The 17,500-nt window shown below is 51.4% G+C and overlaps 1 protein-coding gene across 1 annotated transcript in view; it reads left to right on the forward strand.

Annotated features, from left to right (window-relative positions):
- Positions 1–17,500, forward strand: part of LOC311312550 (mediator of RNA polymerase II transcription subunit 13-like) — a gene marked incomplete at its 5' end in the record, with an annotated part of 66,729 nt that overhangs the window by 47,646 nt on the left and 1,583 nt on the right. Inside the window, 12 exon segments of the mRNA XM_084442511.1 lie at positions 1–85; positions 423–714; positions 909–1,176; positions 4,867–5,055; positions 6,917–7,140; positions 7,396–7,538; positions 8,827–8,985; positions 10,193–10,357; positions 10,871–11,037; positions 11,472–11,636; positions 16,514–16,626; positions 17,157–17,500. The exon segment at positions 1–85 is cut by the window's left edge and continues 111 nt beyond it; the exon segment at positions 17,157–17,500 is cut by the window's right edge and continues 1,583 nt beyond it. Of these exon segments, the coding sequence (XP_084298637.1) occupies positions 1–85; positions 423–714; positions 909–1,176; positions 4,867–5,055; positions 6,917–7,140; positions 7,396–7,538; positions 8,827–8,985; positions 10,193–10,357; positions 10,871–11,037; positions 11,472–11,636; positions 16,514–16,626; positions 17,157–17,289 (2,103 nt within the window). The 3' untranslated portion in view covers positions 17,290–17,500.

A 17,500-nucleotide genomic window follows, 5' to 3' on the forward strand; every position in this document is an offset into this window, starting at 1 on the left:
TTCACCGGACCGTGGGTGGGGCAGCAGCACAGAGACAACCTCAGCAAACTCAAACTCTATGCCCACGCCTGCAGGCGACAGCTGGGTGAGCAGCTCCGCCCCCTCGGGCCTGGTGATTCTGTTCGTTTCTGTACAGTTCTATTGTGTTCTGTTCTGTTCATTTCTGTACGGTTCTATTGTGTTCTGTTCTGTTCATTTCTGTACGGTTCTATTGTGTTCTGTTCTGTTCATTTCTGTACTCTTGTAAATGAACTCCTCTGTTTTATATCCACTGTTGTAAACTAACTCCTCTGTTTTATATCCACTGTTGTAAACGAACTCCTCTGTTTTATATCCACTGTTGTAAACTAACTCCTCTGAACACGGTAAAGGTTTCTGATCCTGGTTCTGTGCTCACCCCCCCCCCCCCCCTCCCCCTCCAGCCCCCCAGCTGTCTGCTCTCTCCCTGGACAGCAGTCTCCTGCTGCCCCCCAAGACCCAGCCGTCCCCTGCCCCTCCCCCGGCCCCGCCTGCCTCCTCCTCCCAGGCCCAAGCTGGCCCCGGGGCCCCTGAGGGAGACCCGGCCGCAGCCCCCAGCTCAGGAAACACTCCCGTCCCCGCAGGGACAGCCCCCGGCCAGACGGGGGCGACGGAGAGCGCCCCCGGAGGCGCCGCTGAGGCTAAGGGAACAGCTAATGCCACGCCGACGTCAACCCAACCTGCAGACAGTGACATGTAAGGGCCCGAGGGTTCTGCGGTCCTAACGACTGTGGAACCCCGAAACGAACGCTATCTCCAGCATACTGGAAGATTTTGTAGGCAAACGTGTGTACAGTATGGGATATGTATGATTTACATGATCATAACATTCATTCATCCACTCATTCGTTCACTCATTCACTCATTCATTTTTGTTTACGTTTTCCCAGGAGCGCGGACCAAGTGCGGATCGGAATCCCAACGCTGGCGGACTCCGCCGACAGCTACGCCCACCCGCCCGCCATCGTGCTGTACATGGTGGACCCCTTCCTCTGCTCGGGCGGATCGCGGGATGGAGGAGGAGGAGGAGGAGGAGGGGAGGAGGAGGAGGGGGAGGAGGTGGAGGAGGGAAGTGTCTGGTTGCTAGGACTGCTCCGCTGTTACACAGAGATGCTCCAGACCCTGCCGGAGAGCCTGAGACCTGCACTAGTACTGCAGGTAAAAACCCCTACTATTATACTCACATACTACTACTACATACTTCCTCCTACTAGATTATACTTACATACTACACCCTCATACTAGATAATACTTACACTACATACTCCCTCATACTAGATTATACTTACATACTACACCCTCATTGTAGATAATACTTACATATGACATACTCCCTCATACTAGATAATATTTACATACTACATACTTCCTCGTACTAGATTATACTTACATACTACACCCTCATACTAAATAATACTTATACTGCTCCCTTGTACTAGAGAATACATACAACATACTTCTTCATACTAGATTATACTTACATACTACACCCTCATACTAGATAATACTTATACTGCTCCCTTGTACTAAAGAATACATACTACATGTGAGAATACATACAGTACTACATACTCTTTCATACTAATACACAGTACACCCCAGATAATACTTACATACAACATACTCCCTCGTACTAGATAATACTTATTGATTGATTGATTGATTGATTGATTGATTGATTGATTGATTGATTGATTGATTGATTGATTGATTGATTGATTATACTTTATTGTCCCCCTAGGGAAACTTGTCTTGGGCACAGCACCACATCGCTTTATAAGCATTTGACAAACAACAGCTTACACAGGACACAACAGAACAACAAACACAGAAACAGATCATCGAGAACAACAATCGTCACTGACAGCAGCATCGTCTAAAAACAACAGTCAACACTTAGATTGCACATTGCCCTGTTGCACATTGCCCAGTTGCGCTAGAGTTGAACAGTAAAGTACAAGTGCTAAGGTGTAGATGTGTCCACTCATACTCTATTTACTCAAGTTTATCAGTTTAATAGAGGCTGGGACAAATGACAGATTCTATTTACAAGTTGTGTTGCTCAGCCTTCCTCCAGAGGGAAGGGTCTCGTACTCAGAAGAGAGGGGATGTTGGGGGTCCGCTCTGATCATATTTGACTTATCTAAGACAGCTTTGTCATACAGACTCTGGATTGGCTCATAGTCTCTTCTGCCTACTATTTTCATGGCCGTTTTGTGCAAGCTAACTAGTCTACCTTTTAGTTGCACTGTTACATTTCCAAACCACATACCATATACTACATACTTCCTCGTACTAGATAATATTTACATACTACATACTTCCTCGTACTAGATAATATTTACATACTATATACTTCCTCGTACTAGATAATATTTACATACTACATACTTCCTCGTACTAGATAATATTTACATACTACATACTTCCTTGTACTAGATAATATTTACATACTACATACTTCGTACTAGATAATATTTACATACTACATACTTCCTCATACTAGATCATATTTACATACTACATTCCTCATACTAGATCATATTAACATACTACATACTTCCTCATGCTAGATCATATTAACATACTACATACTTCCTCATACTAGATCATATTTACATACAGTACTACACCCCAGATAATATTTACATACTACACACGTCCTCGTACTAGATAATATTAACATACTACATACTTCCTCGTACTAGATAATATTAACATACTACATATTTCCTCGTACTGGATAATATTTACATACTACACACTTCCTCGTTCTAGATAATATTAACATACTACATATTTCCTCGTACTGGATAATATTTACATACTACACACTTCCTCGTACTAGATAATATTTACATACTACATACTTCCTCGTACTTGATCATATTTACATACTACATGCTTCCTCATACTAGATCATATTTACATACAGTACTACACCCCAGATAATATTGACATGCTACATACTTCCTTGTACTAGATCATATTTACATACTTCAAGTCCAAGGGGCGAATTCACTAAAGTGGAATTGCGGCCGCTAATTGCACCATTACATTGCGCGTCAGTTGCTCCAGCTATGTGCTCCGTTGTAAAAACCTATTCACTAAAGACATTGCGCTAATAATATCCCAGCGCAAACACGCCCATTCGGTGTTTGCGGCTGAGTGCAATTTGCTGCTGATATAGGAAATGACTATAAATACTGCGCATACAGCGCATACAACTCGTATGCATATCATTGGACGATGGCAGACAGAAAAAGAAAGATACGATTTTCAGACAGCGAACTTGAAGGCCTCACGGACGAGGTTCAAAAACATGTCTCACAGCTTTCCGCAAAAAATATCACGACTGCAGCAAAAAATCATATTTGGGGTTTAATTTCCCAATCAGTCAGTGCCATTTGTGTGTGTAAACGCGGAAGACTGCAAACGGAGGTGGAATGATTTGAAAAGACGAACAAAGGAAAAATTGTCATTATATGTTATGCAAGTTGCAGCACGATGATCTGGCATACTTTTGGGGGAGTGTATAACATTGCCCCACCGGTACGATCTAGGCATCTAAACGGCTTTTCAGGATTCCAAATGTGCACTCAATCACACCGCGCGTCCTGATGTGAGCCCAGTTGTACGCCGCCTCTCCAACGTTGGAAGGATTACGCACGGGAGTCATCATCCATGGCTGAAGATGATACCTGCCGTCACCTATGATACAAAAGCAAAATATTTTCAAGACCATTCAAATAAAAAAAATATTGCGTAGGCTATGTTTTTATTTATTTATACCTATATCGGCCCCCAGCCGTTCAATGAACAGCTATAGGGAATGCGCAGTTTCGCGTATAGACTATTATACGCACAGTTTCGTGCTATGTAGGCTATTATAAATAAGTATTATTCATTGGGGGAGCTTGGACTCGCTGGGGACGGGTGGAGAGACGCATAGTCAACTGAGCCTCCCCAGACGCGACTTCATCCTCCAGTTGGCTGAAGAGCTGCGCGCTCTGGTGTCCAAACAGCTACCGCGGTGGTTCTAGTGTTAAATCAAAAAGTGACCTTCTTCTAAATATTCTCTCACGAACAACATGCCTGGCATTGCGATGCCGAATTCGCCTCGCAACAATCACTGCTGCCATGATCAGTTGAAAGGCTGGCCATGACACCCCTTGCGCTTAAATACCATCACGTCTCTGAAAACGCAATTAATTTCACTTTAACTGCGTGAGGCAATTTGCGCCGATCTTTGTGAATTGGGCGGGTTTTGCAATAATGTTCATTTGCATAGAAAGGGGAACATTCTCCGCCCATATTACCTAATTTAAATATCAGCTAATAACACCGGCGCAGAGAAACGCAATGACGAAGGCAACGCAGTTAACACCGTATTTCACCCTTTGCAAGGGCTTTGTGAATAGCAAACATTATTTTTGACTTATTTGCACAGGCTTTGCGTCAGGAAAAGCTGCGCAATCCTTTAGTGAATTCGCCCCCAAATGCACTAGCTTAGCCACCAAGAGAACTACATTAGGAATCATTAGTCTTTCCTGACAACCACCACCTGGAGACCCAGTAGACCTCTGAGTATGGTTAGTGACACATGAAGGAATCATTAAAGCAATCACACACCAGAGGCTGTTTGTTATGATGCACATCACCTCAAGGCCTTGGGGTCTGCTGTTAATGTTAAGCCATATCAATGTACAGTAACACTGCGTTATTTCAGACAGCGCTTCAGAAAATAGGTTCTGAACCTGATTTAAATCCTCTAACGCTCTGACCGTATTTAGCTAACGAGATCTCGTTAACGTCAAGCCCGCCGTCGTTCCCCTGTGTGTCCACCAGGTGGTGCCGTGCCAGTACCTGCTCCAGCCGGCCAGCGGGGAGAGCCCCCTGTACCTGCAGCACCTGCGCTCGCTGGCCTTCTCCTGCTACTCCCAGTGCCGGCGCCTGCTCCCCACGCGGACCCACATCAAGTCCCTGACCGGGTTTGGGCCCGTCTCTTCTCTCAGCGCCGCGCTGGAGAGTCCTGAGGTAGGGGTGTAGACCGATGGACCTGAGGTAGGGGTGTAGACTGATGGTCCTGAGGTAGGGGTGTAGACCTGAGGTAGGGGTGTAGACCGATGGGCCTGAGGTAGGGGTGTAGACGGATGGGCCTGAGGTAGGGGTGTAGACTGATGGGCCTGAGGTAGGGGTGTAGACCTGAGGTAGGGGTGTAGACCGATGGGCCTGAGGTAGGGGTGTAGACTGATGGGCCTGAGGTAGGGGTGTAGACCTGAGGTAGGGGTGTAGACCGATGGGCCTGAGGTAGGGGTGTAGACTGATGGGCCTGAGGTAGGGGTGTAGACTGATGGGCCTGAGGTAGGGGTGTAGACCGATGGGCCTGAGGTAGGGGTGTAGACTGATGGGCCTGAGGTAGGGGTGTAGACCTGAGGTAGGGGTGTAGACTGATGGGCCTGAGGTAGGGGTGTAGACCGATGGGCCTGAGGTAGGGGTGTAGACCTGAGGTAGGGGTGTAGACTGATGGGCCTGAAGTAGGGGTGCAGACTGATGGGCCTGAGGTATGGGTGTAGACTGATAGTCCTGAGGTAGGGGTGTAGACCGATGAGCGTGAGGTAGGGGTGTAGACCGATGGGCCTGAGGTAGGGGTGTAGACCTGAGGTAGAGGTGTAGACCGATGGTCTTGAGGTAGGGGTGTAGACCTGAGGTAGGGGTGTAGACCTGAGGTAGGGGTGTAGACCGATAGGCCTGAGGTAGGGGTGTAGACCGACGGTCCTGAGGTAGGGGTGTAGACCTGAGGTAGGGGTGTAGACCGATGGTCTTGAGGTAGGGGTGTAGACCTGAGGTAGGGGTGTAGACTGATAGTCCTGAGGTAGGGGTGTAGACCGATGAGCCTGAGGTAGGGGTGTAGACCGATGGGCCTGAGGTAGGGGTGTAGACCTGAGGTAGGGGTGTAGACTGATAGTCCTGAGGTGGGGGTGTAGACCGATGTCCCTGAGGTAGGGGTGTAGACCGATGGGCCTGAGGTAGGGGTGTAGACCTGAGGTAGGGGTGTAGACCGATGGTCTTGAGGTAGAGGTGTAGACCGATGGGCCTGAGGTAGGGGTGTAGACCTGAGGTAGGGGTGTAGTTTGATGGTCTTGAGGTAGAGGTGTAGACCGATGGGCCTGAGGTAGGGGTGTAGACTGATGGGCCTGAGGTAGGGGTGTAGACTGATGGGCCTGAGGTAGGGGTGTAGACCTCAGGTAGGGGTGCAGACTGATGGGCCTGAGGTAGGGGTGTAGACTGATGGGCCTGAGGTAGGGGTGTAGACTGATAGTTTTGAGGTAGGGGTGTAGACTGATAGTCTTGAGGTAGGGGTGTAGACTGATAGTCTTGAGGTAGGGGTATAGACTGATAGTCCTGAGGTAGGGGTGTAGACCGATAGTCCTGAGATAGGTGTGTAGACCGATGGGCCTGAGATAGGGGTGTAGACTGATAGTCTTGAGGTAGGGGTGTAGACTGATAGTCCTGAGGTAGGGGTGTAGACCGATGGGCCTGAGGTAGGGGTGTAGACCGATAGTCTTGAGGTAGGGGCGTAAACTGATGGTAGGCCACTGGGCCGGCCAAAGATTCCATTAAATATCTCTGTTACTGCTTGGCTATGCCCTTGCTGTATGCGAAACAGGTTACATGAAAACATAAAGTCCTTACTGGTCTTGGAGAGGATGACTTGTGCATGTCCAGGCACACACTAGGAAAAAATTCATGTTTTTAACATTATCATATTGTCATGTCCATGTGCTTAAACACAGACCTCACGCACACATCTCATTCGTTCTTCTTCTGGACCTGAAGTACAGTAAAAGCTCTAAATCTCCCCCCCTCCTGCCCCCCAAACCCCCCCCCCCCCCAGCACCCTAGCCCCCTCCAGCTCTACTCCCCCCCCTTCATCCTGGGTCCCACCCGGCCAAAGCAGCCGGAGCCGGGGGAGGTGTGGGCCGAGGTCCCCCCCAGGTACAGTGTGTTGTTCGTGGGCTACTGCCTGTCCCATGACCAGCGCTGGATCCTGGTGTCCTGCACTGACCAGCAGGGGGAGCTGTTGGAGACCAGCATCATCAACATCGACGTACCCAACAGGTACGCAACCCTGAACACTAGCAAATAGGTTGAACAGGGGCGAAAAGCAGCCCGTTGTGCATAAGGGAGGTAAAAATAAAGTAAAAATAAAGGAAGATAAAGGTAAAAAATAAAGTAAAATAAAATAAAGGAGCTTGAGAAGGAGATTTTTTTAAAAAGAGGGTTATCAAAATACTGTTAAATTTATTTTTATTCAGGGACACAAGTACATTGGGATTAGCATTAGCATTCACCAACACTCCCTGGTCTCTCCAGAGCTCGGAGGCCCAAGGTGTCGGCCAGGAAGATGGGTCTCCAGAAGATGTGGGAGTGGCTAGTCGGAATCATCCAGATGACCTCGATGCCGTGGAGGATCGTGATTGGCCGGCTGGGCAGGCTGGGGCACGGCGAACTGAAGGGTGAGTTGACGCGGCGTGACGGAAATCGGGCGGCGGTCCGGTCTTAAAGTCTCAGGATGTCACTCGGCAGAATCAGACACGCTTCATGGGGGCCGGCGGCGCTGTGGAGCGAGGATCGACTGAAGATGATCCCTCTGCCTCCTCCTTAAACTGCGTACCTCATTATCTTCTGTCTGCTTCCTAAGCTGCACGCCTCAGTATTCTCTGTCTTCTCCCTAAGCTGCGTACCTCAGTATCCTGTCTCCTCCCTAAGCTGCGTACCTCAGTATCCTCTGTCTCCTCCCTAAGCTGCGTACCTCAGTATCCTCTGTCTGCTCCCTAAGCTGCGTGCCTCAGTATCCTCTGTCTGCTCCCTAAGCTGCGTACCTCAGTATCCTCTGCCTCCTCCCTAAGCTACGTACCTTAGTATCCTGTCTCCTCCCTAAGCTGCCCACCTCAGTATCCTGTCTCCTTCCTAAGCTGCGTACCTCAGTATCCTGTCTGCTCCCTAAGCTGCGTACCTCAGTATCCTGTCTGCTCCCTAATCTGCGTACCTCAGTATCCTGTCTGCTCCCTAAGCTGCGTACCTCAGTATCCTGTCTGCTCCCTAATCTGCGTACCTCAGTATCCTGTCTGCTCCCTAAGCTGTGTACCTCAGTATCCTCTGTCTGCTCCGAACCGGCTGATCCAGGCCAGATGCCAGCAGACTGTAGAGTAGTTCCCCTTATTGATCTGGCTCACTGTCTTTTTCTCTCTGTCTGCCTCTCTCTCTCTCTCCGTCTCCCCCTCCCTCTCCCCCTCCCCCTCTCTCTCTCTCCATCTGTCTCTTTCTCTCACTCTCCTCTCTGTCATTCATTTTCTCTCTCCTTCCTTTTCGCTCTCCCTCCCTTTTCATTCCTATCTTCCTCCTACCCCTCCCTCTCTCTCCCTCCCTCCTCCTCCTCATCTCTCCTCTCCCTCCCCCCTCTCTCTCCCTCCCCCGTCTCTCTCTCTCTCTCCCTCCCTCTCTCCCTCCCTCCCTCCCTCTCTCTCTCCCTCCTTCCCTCTCTCTCTCCCTCCCTCCCTCTCTCCCTCCCTCTCTCTCTCCCTCCTTCCCTCTCTCTCTCTCTCTCTCTCTCTCCCTCCCTCCCTCTCTCTCTCTCTCTCTCTCCCTCTATCTCTCTCTCTCCCCCTCTCTCTCTCTCCCTCTCTCTCTCTCTCTCTCTCTCCCCCTCTCTCTCTCTCCCTCTCTCTCTCTCTCTCTCTCTCTCTGTCGTGCTCCTTCTTAATCCCCCCCCCCCATCTTGCTCTGTGTTGATCTCTCCTCCAGACTGGAGCTCTCTCCTGGGGGAGCACTCTCTCCACTCCATCAGTCGGCAGCTGCGTGAGGCGTGTCTCATGTGCGGCGTCTCCCCCGGCGACGCCCCCTCCGTCCTCAGCGCCTGCCTGGTTGCCATGGAGCCCCAGGGATCCTTCGTGGTGATGCCAGGTTAGCGTCCGCAGGGGGGGGAGATGATGATGATGATGATGATGATGATGATGATGAGGATGATGATGATGAGGATGATGAGGATGAGGATGATGAGGATGAGGATGATGAGGATGAGGATGATGATGAGGAGGACGATGATGAGGAGGATGATGATGATGATGAGGATGATAATGATGATGATGATGATGATGAGGATGATGACAATGATGATGATGATGAGGATGATGAGGAGGATAATGATGATGATGATGAGGATGATGACGATGATGATGATGATGAGGATGATGAGGATGATGAGGATGATGAGGATGAGGATGATGATGATGATGATGATGATGATGATGATGATGATGATGATATTGATGATGGTGATGATGATGATGATGAAGAGGATGATGAAGAGGATGATGATGATATTGATGAGGATGATGATGATATTGATGATGGTGATGATGATGATGGAGAGGAGTTGAATGATGATGATGATGTGTTTAGAACACAATGATCGAATAAATTGACCCACGTGGTGGAGAGTACTGTGTGGGGTGTGTCAGGCATAGAACACACACACACACTCAAACACTCACACACACACACACACGCTGTTGAAGTGTGTTTATCCTCTGCGGGGAGGTGTTGTGGGTGACAGACAGGTAATGGAGATCGCATCGCTGCCTGAGCCCAGGGGGTCAAGGGTCAGCATAACCCGCTTCTCCAGACACTCCCCTGATACCCCCCGGCCCTGATACCCCCCCTGATACCCTCCAGCCCTGATACCCCCCCTGATACCCCCCAGCCCTGATACCCCCCCTGAGAGACAGAGACCCACCCTGATACCCCGCGCTCCCCCACTCACTCCCCCCCCCCCACTGACAGCTCCTAATCCAAACTGCAGGCTTGAGTTACAGCGCTCTGTAGCACTCTAAAACGACTGAACAGGCTTTCACAATAACATAAACACCATCGCTAGCGCTGTATTCATTCCCCCGTGTGTGTGTGTGTGTGTGTGTGTGTGTGTGTGTGTGTGTGTGTGCGCGTGTGTGTGTGCAGATGCGGTGATGATCTTTCACAATAACATAAACGGCATCGCTAGCGCTGTATTCATTCCCCCGTGGTGTGTGTGTGTGTGTGCGTGTGTGTGTGCGTGTGTGTTTGTGTGAGCGTGTGTGTGTGTGTGTTCGCGTGTGTGTGTGTGTGTGTGCAGACGCGGTGACGATGGGCTCGGTGTTCGGCCGCAGCACAGCGCTCAACCTGCAGACGTCGCAGCTCAACACGCCTCAGGACGCGTCCTGCACGCACATCCTGGTCTTCCCCACCTCCGCCACCACCCAGCTGGCGCCCAGCTCCTACCCCACCGAGGACAACGCCGGTAAGGCCCCGCCGGGCCAGCAGGGGGCAGCACGGACGTACCGTAGCTCCCCACGGGGGTGTTCTTAGTGTTGGAGGCTTTACTGTAGGTTCCCTTCACTCTCAGACGTATGGACTCACCACAAGTCGCTTTGGATAAAAGCGTCCGGTAAACGACTAAAATGGGGGGGGGGATGTCAGAGTATGTTCTTTTGCCTCTTTTTCGTGGTTAAGTTGTGCAGTTCGTTGCATTTTGCAGTTTGTATGTTGGGACTCAATGTTAGCTGTATGTGGTTGTAATATCGATATCTTACCACCGGGGGGCGCAGTTGGTTCAGTACACCCTGTCGACATGTTCTCTGAACACTAGCATAGCTCTAGAGAGAAAGGAAACACATTTTATCAGTATTTTCCAATATATGTGTACGTACTGTATGTAAGCATTTAATCATAAGTGGTGCCCATACCATGTACCTACAACAAACTAACCACTTTGAATCTCTCTTTCAACGACAAAACGAACAAATCCGTCCAGACGACATGTTCGACCTGCCCTTCCCCGACGAGCTGGAGAACGACATCGGCCACGACGACATGATGCTGATCACCGGGAACCTGCACCCCTCCCCCACCACCTCCCCCGTGCCCTCCCCGGGGTCGCCCTCGGGCATGGGGGGGGGGTCGCACTTCCAGCACAACAGGGTGAGTCCAGACCCAGACGCAGACCCAGCCGGGCGGCTCACAAGGCCGGTATTCACGCTGGCGCCGCAGGGCGTCAGCAGACCGGGTCTGGGTCGGGCCTGGGAGAGCAGAGAGCACCAGACACTGGAGCGCTCTGTGTTCAGGCTCCGCCCCCTCACTGAACGCCATTGTTGAGCATGTTGCCCTGCAGCGCTGACTCTCTGCTTTGCTTCTGTGTGTGTGTGTGTGTGTGTGTGTGTGTATGTGCGTGTGCGTGTGTGTGTGTGTGTGTATGCGCGTGTGTGTATGCGTGCATGCATGTATGTGCGTGTGTATGTGCGTGTGTATGCGTGTGTGTGCATGCGTGAGTGTGTGTGTATGCGTGTGTGTATATGTGCGTGTATATGTGTGTGTGTGTGTGTACGTGTGTGTGTGCGCGTGCCTGTGTGTTCCAGAGCCAGGGCGAGAGGCTGCTGTCCAGGGAGAACCCTTCTGAGGAGCTGAAGCAGCAGCCCCTGGCGCTGGGCTACTACGTGTCCACCGCCCCCGCCGACAGCCTGCCCGGCTGGTTCTGGGCCTCCTGTCCTCAGGCACAAAACCAATGTCCTCTCTTCCTCAAGGTGAGGCGGCGCTCACACTCTGATCCATCATTCAGGGCTTGTTCCATTTCCTGTTTATATATCAGGGTGTAAACTACCGCTGCATCTCCTGCTGCTGGGGCAGCCAAGCTGAGCTGGGTAAACTCAGTCCTCGGTATGAATACCGCCCACTCGCGCCACTCAATCTCTAGCTTTTCAGTTGCGCAGCCGGCTGAGGTGGTGTTTCTGATAGGCGGGTCACGTGTGTTCGCTAGTGAGAGGACCAGAGATCGGACCCAGCGAGGGCAAAGCAAGGGTGGGGTAGAGATTCTGACAGGTTATGTGTGATAGGCGGGTCACGGGTGTTCGTTAGTGAGAGGACCAGAGATCGGACCCAGCGAGGGCAAAGCGAGATCGGACCCAGCAAGGGCAAAGCGAGGGTGAGGTAGAGATTCTGACGGGCGACGCCGTGCTGGCGGTGACACCGGTCTCACCGGGTTGGGGCTCGCGCACGACTAGTATCTGTGCTGCACTTGACGGGAGTGTGTGTGTCAAGGTTATAATAGTTTAGTTTTTTTCATTCGTTTTGATTTTTATATCGTTTTATCTTTTTGTTTTCCATTTCAGTTTAGTTTTGATTAGTTTTTAAAGCAGGTTTACTAGTTTATTTTATTTATTTTTTATCATCATCATCATCATCATCTTCATCCGCTTATCCGGGGTCGGGTCGCGGAGGCAGCAGCTCCAGCAGGGGGCCCCAGACATCCCTTTCCCTAGCAGCATCAACCAGCTCTGCCTGGGGAATCTTTAGCCGCTCACAGGCCAGTGCGGAGATGTAGTCCCGCCACCTGGTCCTGGGTCTACCCCGCGGCCTCCTCCCAGCCGGACACGCCTGGAACACCTCCCTAGGGAGGCGCCCAGGAGGCATCCTCACTAGATGCCCGAACCACCTCAACTGGCTCCTTTCGACGCAAAGGAGCAGCGGCTCTACTCCGAGTCTCTCCCGGATGACTGAACTTCTCACCCGATCTCTCAGGGAGACCCCAGCCACCCTCCGGAGAAAACTCATTTCGGCCGCTTGTATCCGTGATCTCGTTCTTTCGGTCATGACCCATCCTTCATGACCATAGGTGAGGGTGGGGACGAAGATAGACCGGTAGATCGAGAGCTTTGCCTTTTGGCTCAGCTCTCTTTTCGTCACAACAGTGCGGTATAGCGACTGCAGAACCGCACCAGCTGCTCCGATTCTCCGGCCAAACTCCCTCTCCATGGTTCCCTCACTCGTGAACAAGACCCCCAGATACTTGAACTCCTTCACTTGGGGTAAGGACTCATTTCCTACTCGGAGCGGACAGGCCACCGGTTTCCTGCTGAGAACCATGGCCTCAGATTTAGAAGTGCTTATTCTCATGCCAGCCGCTTCACACTCAGTTGCGAACCTATCCAGAGAGTGCTGGAGGTCGCAGGCAGCTGATGCCATCAGGACCACATCATCTGCAAAAAGCAGTGACGTGATCCCCAGCTCACCGAACTGCAAACCCACCTCCCCCCGGCTACGCCTCGATATCCTGTCCATGAAAATCACAAACAGGATTGGTGACAAAGCGCAGCCCTGGCGGAGGCCAACACCCACCGGAAAGGCAGACGACTTACTGCCGAGGACCCGGACACAGCTCTCGCTCTGGGTGTACAGGGATTGGATGGCCCTAAGTAGGGACCCCCTCACCCCATACTCCCGCATAACCCTCCACAAGACCTCTCGGGGGACCCGGTCGTAAGCCTTCTCCAAGTCCACAAAACACATGTAGACAGGTTGGGCAAACTCCCAAGCCCCCTCCAAGATCCTTGCGAGAGTGAAGAGCTGGTCGGTAGTTCCACGACCAGGACGAAATCCGCATTGTTCCTCTTCGATCTGAGGTTCGACTATCGGCCGGACCCTCCTTTCCAGCACCTTGGAGTAAACTTTCCCTGGGAGGCTGAGTAATGTGATGCCTCTATAATTCGCACACACCCTCTGGTCCCCTTTTTTGAATATTGGGACCACCACCCCAGTCTGCCACTCCTTCGGCACTGACCCAGACTTCCACGCAGTGTTACAGAGGCGTGTCAACCAAGACAGCCCCTCTACACCCAGCGCCTTCAGCATTTCTGGACGGATCTCATCAGTCCCTGGGGCTCTGCCACTGTGGAGTTGTTTGACTACCTCAGTGACCTCCTCCAAGGACATTGACGACCCCCCATCATCTTCCGGCTCTGCCTCGATCGTAGAGGGTGGATTAGTCGGGTTCAGGAGTTCCTCAAAGTGCTCCTTCCAACGCTCAACAACCTCCTCAGTTGAGGTCAGCAGTGTCCCCTCCTTGCTGTATACAGCTTGGATGGTCCCCCGCTTTCCCTTCCTGAGGTGTCTGATGGTCTTCCAGAAACACTTTGGTGCCGACCGAAAGTCCTTCTCCATGGTTTCTCCGAACTCCTCCCACACCCGCTGCTTTGCCTTGGTCACGGCCGAAGCCGCAGCCCTCCGGGCCAGTCGATACCCTGCAACTGTTTCTGGGGTCTCCCGGGCTAACATAACCCGGAAGGCCTCCTTCTTCAGTCGGACGGCTTCCCTCACCACCGCTGTCCACCACGGTGTCCGAGGGTTACCGCCCCTTGAGGTACCTATGGCCCTCAGGCCACAGCTCCCAGCCGCAGCTTCAGCAATGGAGGCTTTGAACACCGACCACTCATGCTCGATGTCCCCAACCTCCACAGGGATGCCTGAGAAGCTCCGCCGGAGGTGGCAATTGAAATCTCTCCGGACAGGCTCTTCCTCCAGACGTTCCCAGTTCACCCTCACTACACGCTTGGGTTTTCCAGGTCTGTCCAGAAGTTTCCCCCGCCATCGAAACCAGCTCACCACCAGATGGTGATCAGTGGACAGCTCTGCCCCTCTCTTTACCCGAGTGTCCAAAACGCATGGCCTCAGATCAGATGATACGATAACGAAATCGATCATCGACCTTCGGCCTAAGGTGTTCTGATGCCAGGTGTACTTGTGGGCATCCTTGTGTTCGAACATGGTGTTTGTTATGGACAAACCGTGACTAGCACAGAAGTCCAACAACAAAACACCACTCGGGTTCAGATCGTGGTGGCCATGCCTCCCAATCACGCCCCTCCAAGTTTCTCCATCATTGCCTACGTGTGCATTGAAGTCCCCCAGTAGGACACTGGAGTCCCCTGCAGGAGCCCCCAAAAGGACTCCACTCAGGGTCTGCAGGAAGGCTGAGTACTCTGAACTGCTGTTCGGTGCATAAGCACAAACCACAGTCAGAGTCCCCCCCCCCACAGTCCTAAGGCGCAGGGAGGCGACCCTCTCGTCCACTGGGGTGAACTCCAGCACAGAGGCACTCAGCTGGGGGCTAGCTAGTATAGCCACACCTGCCTTACGCCTCATACCGTGAGCAACTCCGGAGAAGAACAGGGTCCAACCCCTATCCAGGAGTTTGGTTCCGGCGCCGGTGCTGTGCGTGGAGGTTAGCCCCACCAGGTGTAATTGGTATCGCTCCACCTCCCTCACAAGCTCCGGCTCCTTCCCCCCCAGCGAGGTCACGTTCCATGTCCCCAGAGCCAGCCTTTGCCGCCCGGGTCCGGTCCGTCGGTGTCCCCCGCTTTCACCGCCACCTAGTTGGCAGCGCACCCGACCCCGACAATTCCTCCCGCGGGTGGTGGGTCCACGGGACGATGGAGGAGGAGATGGTGCTTCCACGTTGCTTATTCGGGCTGGGCCCGGCCGGGCTCCGTGGTAAGCCCGGCCACCAGGCGCTCACATGCGGGCCCTCCGTCTGGGCCTGGCTCCAGACGAGGGCCCCGGGCTTCCTCCGGGCCGGGTCTCTCTTCCATTAGGTTTTAATTTCATCAGGGTTTTTTGCCTGTAACCCCAGGTAGGGGGGCTAGGGGGTACTACCACTTGCCCAAGGTGGACCCCCAGACTAGTGGAAGGAAGGAGGCGTCTTACTTCTCCATTCTAGTTTTGCAACTAGCCACTGCCTATTTATTTATTTTTTATTTTTTGAAAATGCTTAGTTTTAGTTTCGTTTTTATTAGTTCAGGTCACTTCTGCGCAGGGACACAGCTAAAGAACATGGAGGATAGATTTCATATCCATCCAAAATACTAGGCTTATGTCTGAAATGAATAACACTAAAACTAAGAACATTTTCTCAATAATTTTTGTTTATTCTTGTTAGTTTTGTAAACACACAATACAGTTTTAGTTAGTTATCGTTTTTTTGTAAAGCCTAGTTTTCATTTTTATTTCAGTTAAAGGTACCCCGAGGAGTTTATTTTTGGTTACAAAACAGTCTCATTTTAATGTGGGTGAATCTACATTACCCACACTTGTTTGTGTGTCCATTTTCAACAAATGTCGTTTCTTGTATGTAGTTTATTTTTAGATTATTATTTTGTGGTCGGGTCGTCCAGAACTTCCTTGGAATGACGAAACAATTTACTGCAGTAGCCTACGCCGCTGACGAGACGAAGAATAATTTAAATATGACCGTTATGTATTGTCAAAAGTAACGTTACTAGAAAGACCTATGTAATTACCTTGTCTTCAAAACACCCGGCTCAGGTAGCTAAGGTTTACGACAGTGCGCGGGGAGGCTCATGGGAAATGTGGTCTTTTGGGGCGGAAAACACTTCCGCTTCCAGAAACTCCTCGTAGGGCCTTTAACTAAAATCTTTTTTCACACTTAGTTTTCGTTTTTTAGTTAGTTTTCGTTAACTATAATAACCTTGGTGAGTGCGTGCGTGCGTGCGTGCGTGTGTGAGTGTGTGTGTGCGTGCGTGTGTGAGTGTGTGTGAATGCGTGCGTGTGTGTGTGTGTGTGTGTGTATCATGTGTGAATTTGTTTCCAACCCTCTCCATCCCTCCAGGCGTCTCTTCATCACCACATCTCCATCGCCCAATCAGACGAGCTCGTTCAGGACAAGACCATCAAGAGGACCCCCCACCCTCTGGACTCCAAGACCACCTCTGATGTGCTCAGGTAACATCCGTAGATACCCCTCTGTAGGTCTCTCTGTTCTCTCTCTTAAACTACAACGTAGATACCCCTCTGTAGGTCTCTCTGTTCTCTCTCTTAAACTACAACATAGTTACCCCTCTGTAGGTCTCTCTGTTCTCTCTCTTAAACTACAACGTAGATACCCCTCTGTAGGTCTCTCTGTTCTCTTCTTGTCCTGTTTCTGTAACGCTGGCTTGCGTGTGTAATCCTCCCTACCTCCGCTCCACTCCTCTCTCTCTCTGTGTGTGTGTGTGTGTGTGTGTGAGTGTGTGTGTGTGTAAATGTGTGTGTAATCCTAACCCCCACCTCCGCTCCTCTGTGTGTGTGTGTGTGTGTGTGTGTGTGTGTGTGTGTGTGTAAGTGTGTGTGAGTGTGTGTGTGTAAGTGTGTGTGTAATCCTAAACCCCACCTCCTCTCTCTCTCTCTCTGTGTGTGTGTGTGTGTGTGTGTGTGTGTGAGTGTGTGTGTAATCCTAACCCCCACCTCCTCTCTCTCTCTGTGTGTGTGTGTAGGTTTGTGTTGGAGCAGTACAACGCCCTCTCCTGGCTGACCTGCACCCCGTCCTCCCAGGACCGGCGCTCCTGTCTCCCGGTGCACCTGGCCGTGCTCACGCAGATGTACAACGCCATCCTCAACATGCTCTAGCAGCAGCAGCTAGGGGCCCCACGGTCCTCCTCCATCACTGCGTGCCTGCACTTCCCCTCTCTAACCACCAGAGGGCACCAGAGCTCTGTTGTTGTTTCCCCTGGATGGACCTTTGGAGGGTGAAGTCTTTGGATGGCCGAAGCGGACCCAGGACAGAGACCAGAGACTGGGCTCTCTGGCCCGGCTGCTTGGGGATACGCGCCTATGTACA

Source organism: Borostomias antarcticus (assembly GCF_949987555.1).
Source record: "Borostomias antarcticus genome assembly, chromosome: 8".
Classification (NCBI taxonomy): Eukaryota; Metazoa; Chordata; class Actinopteri; order Stomiiformes; family Stomiidae; genus Borostomias; species Borostomias antarcticus.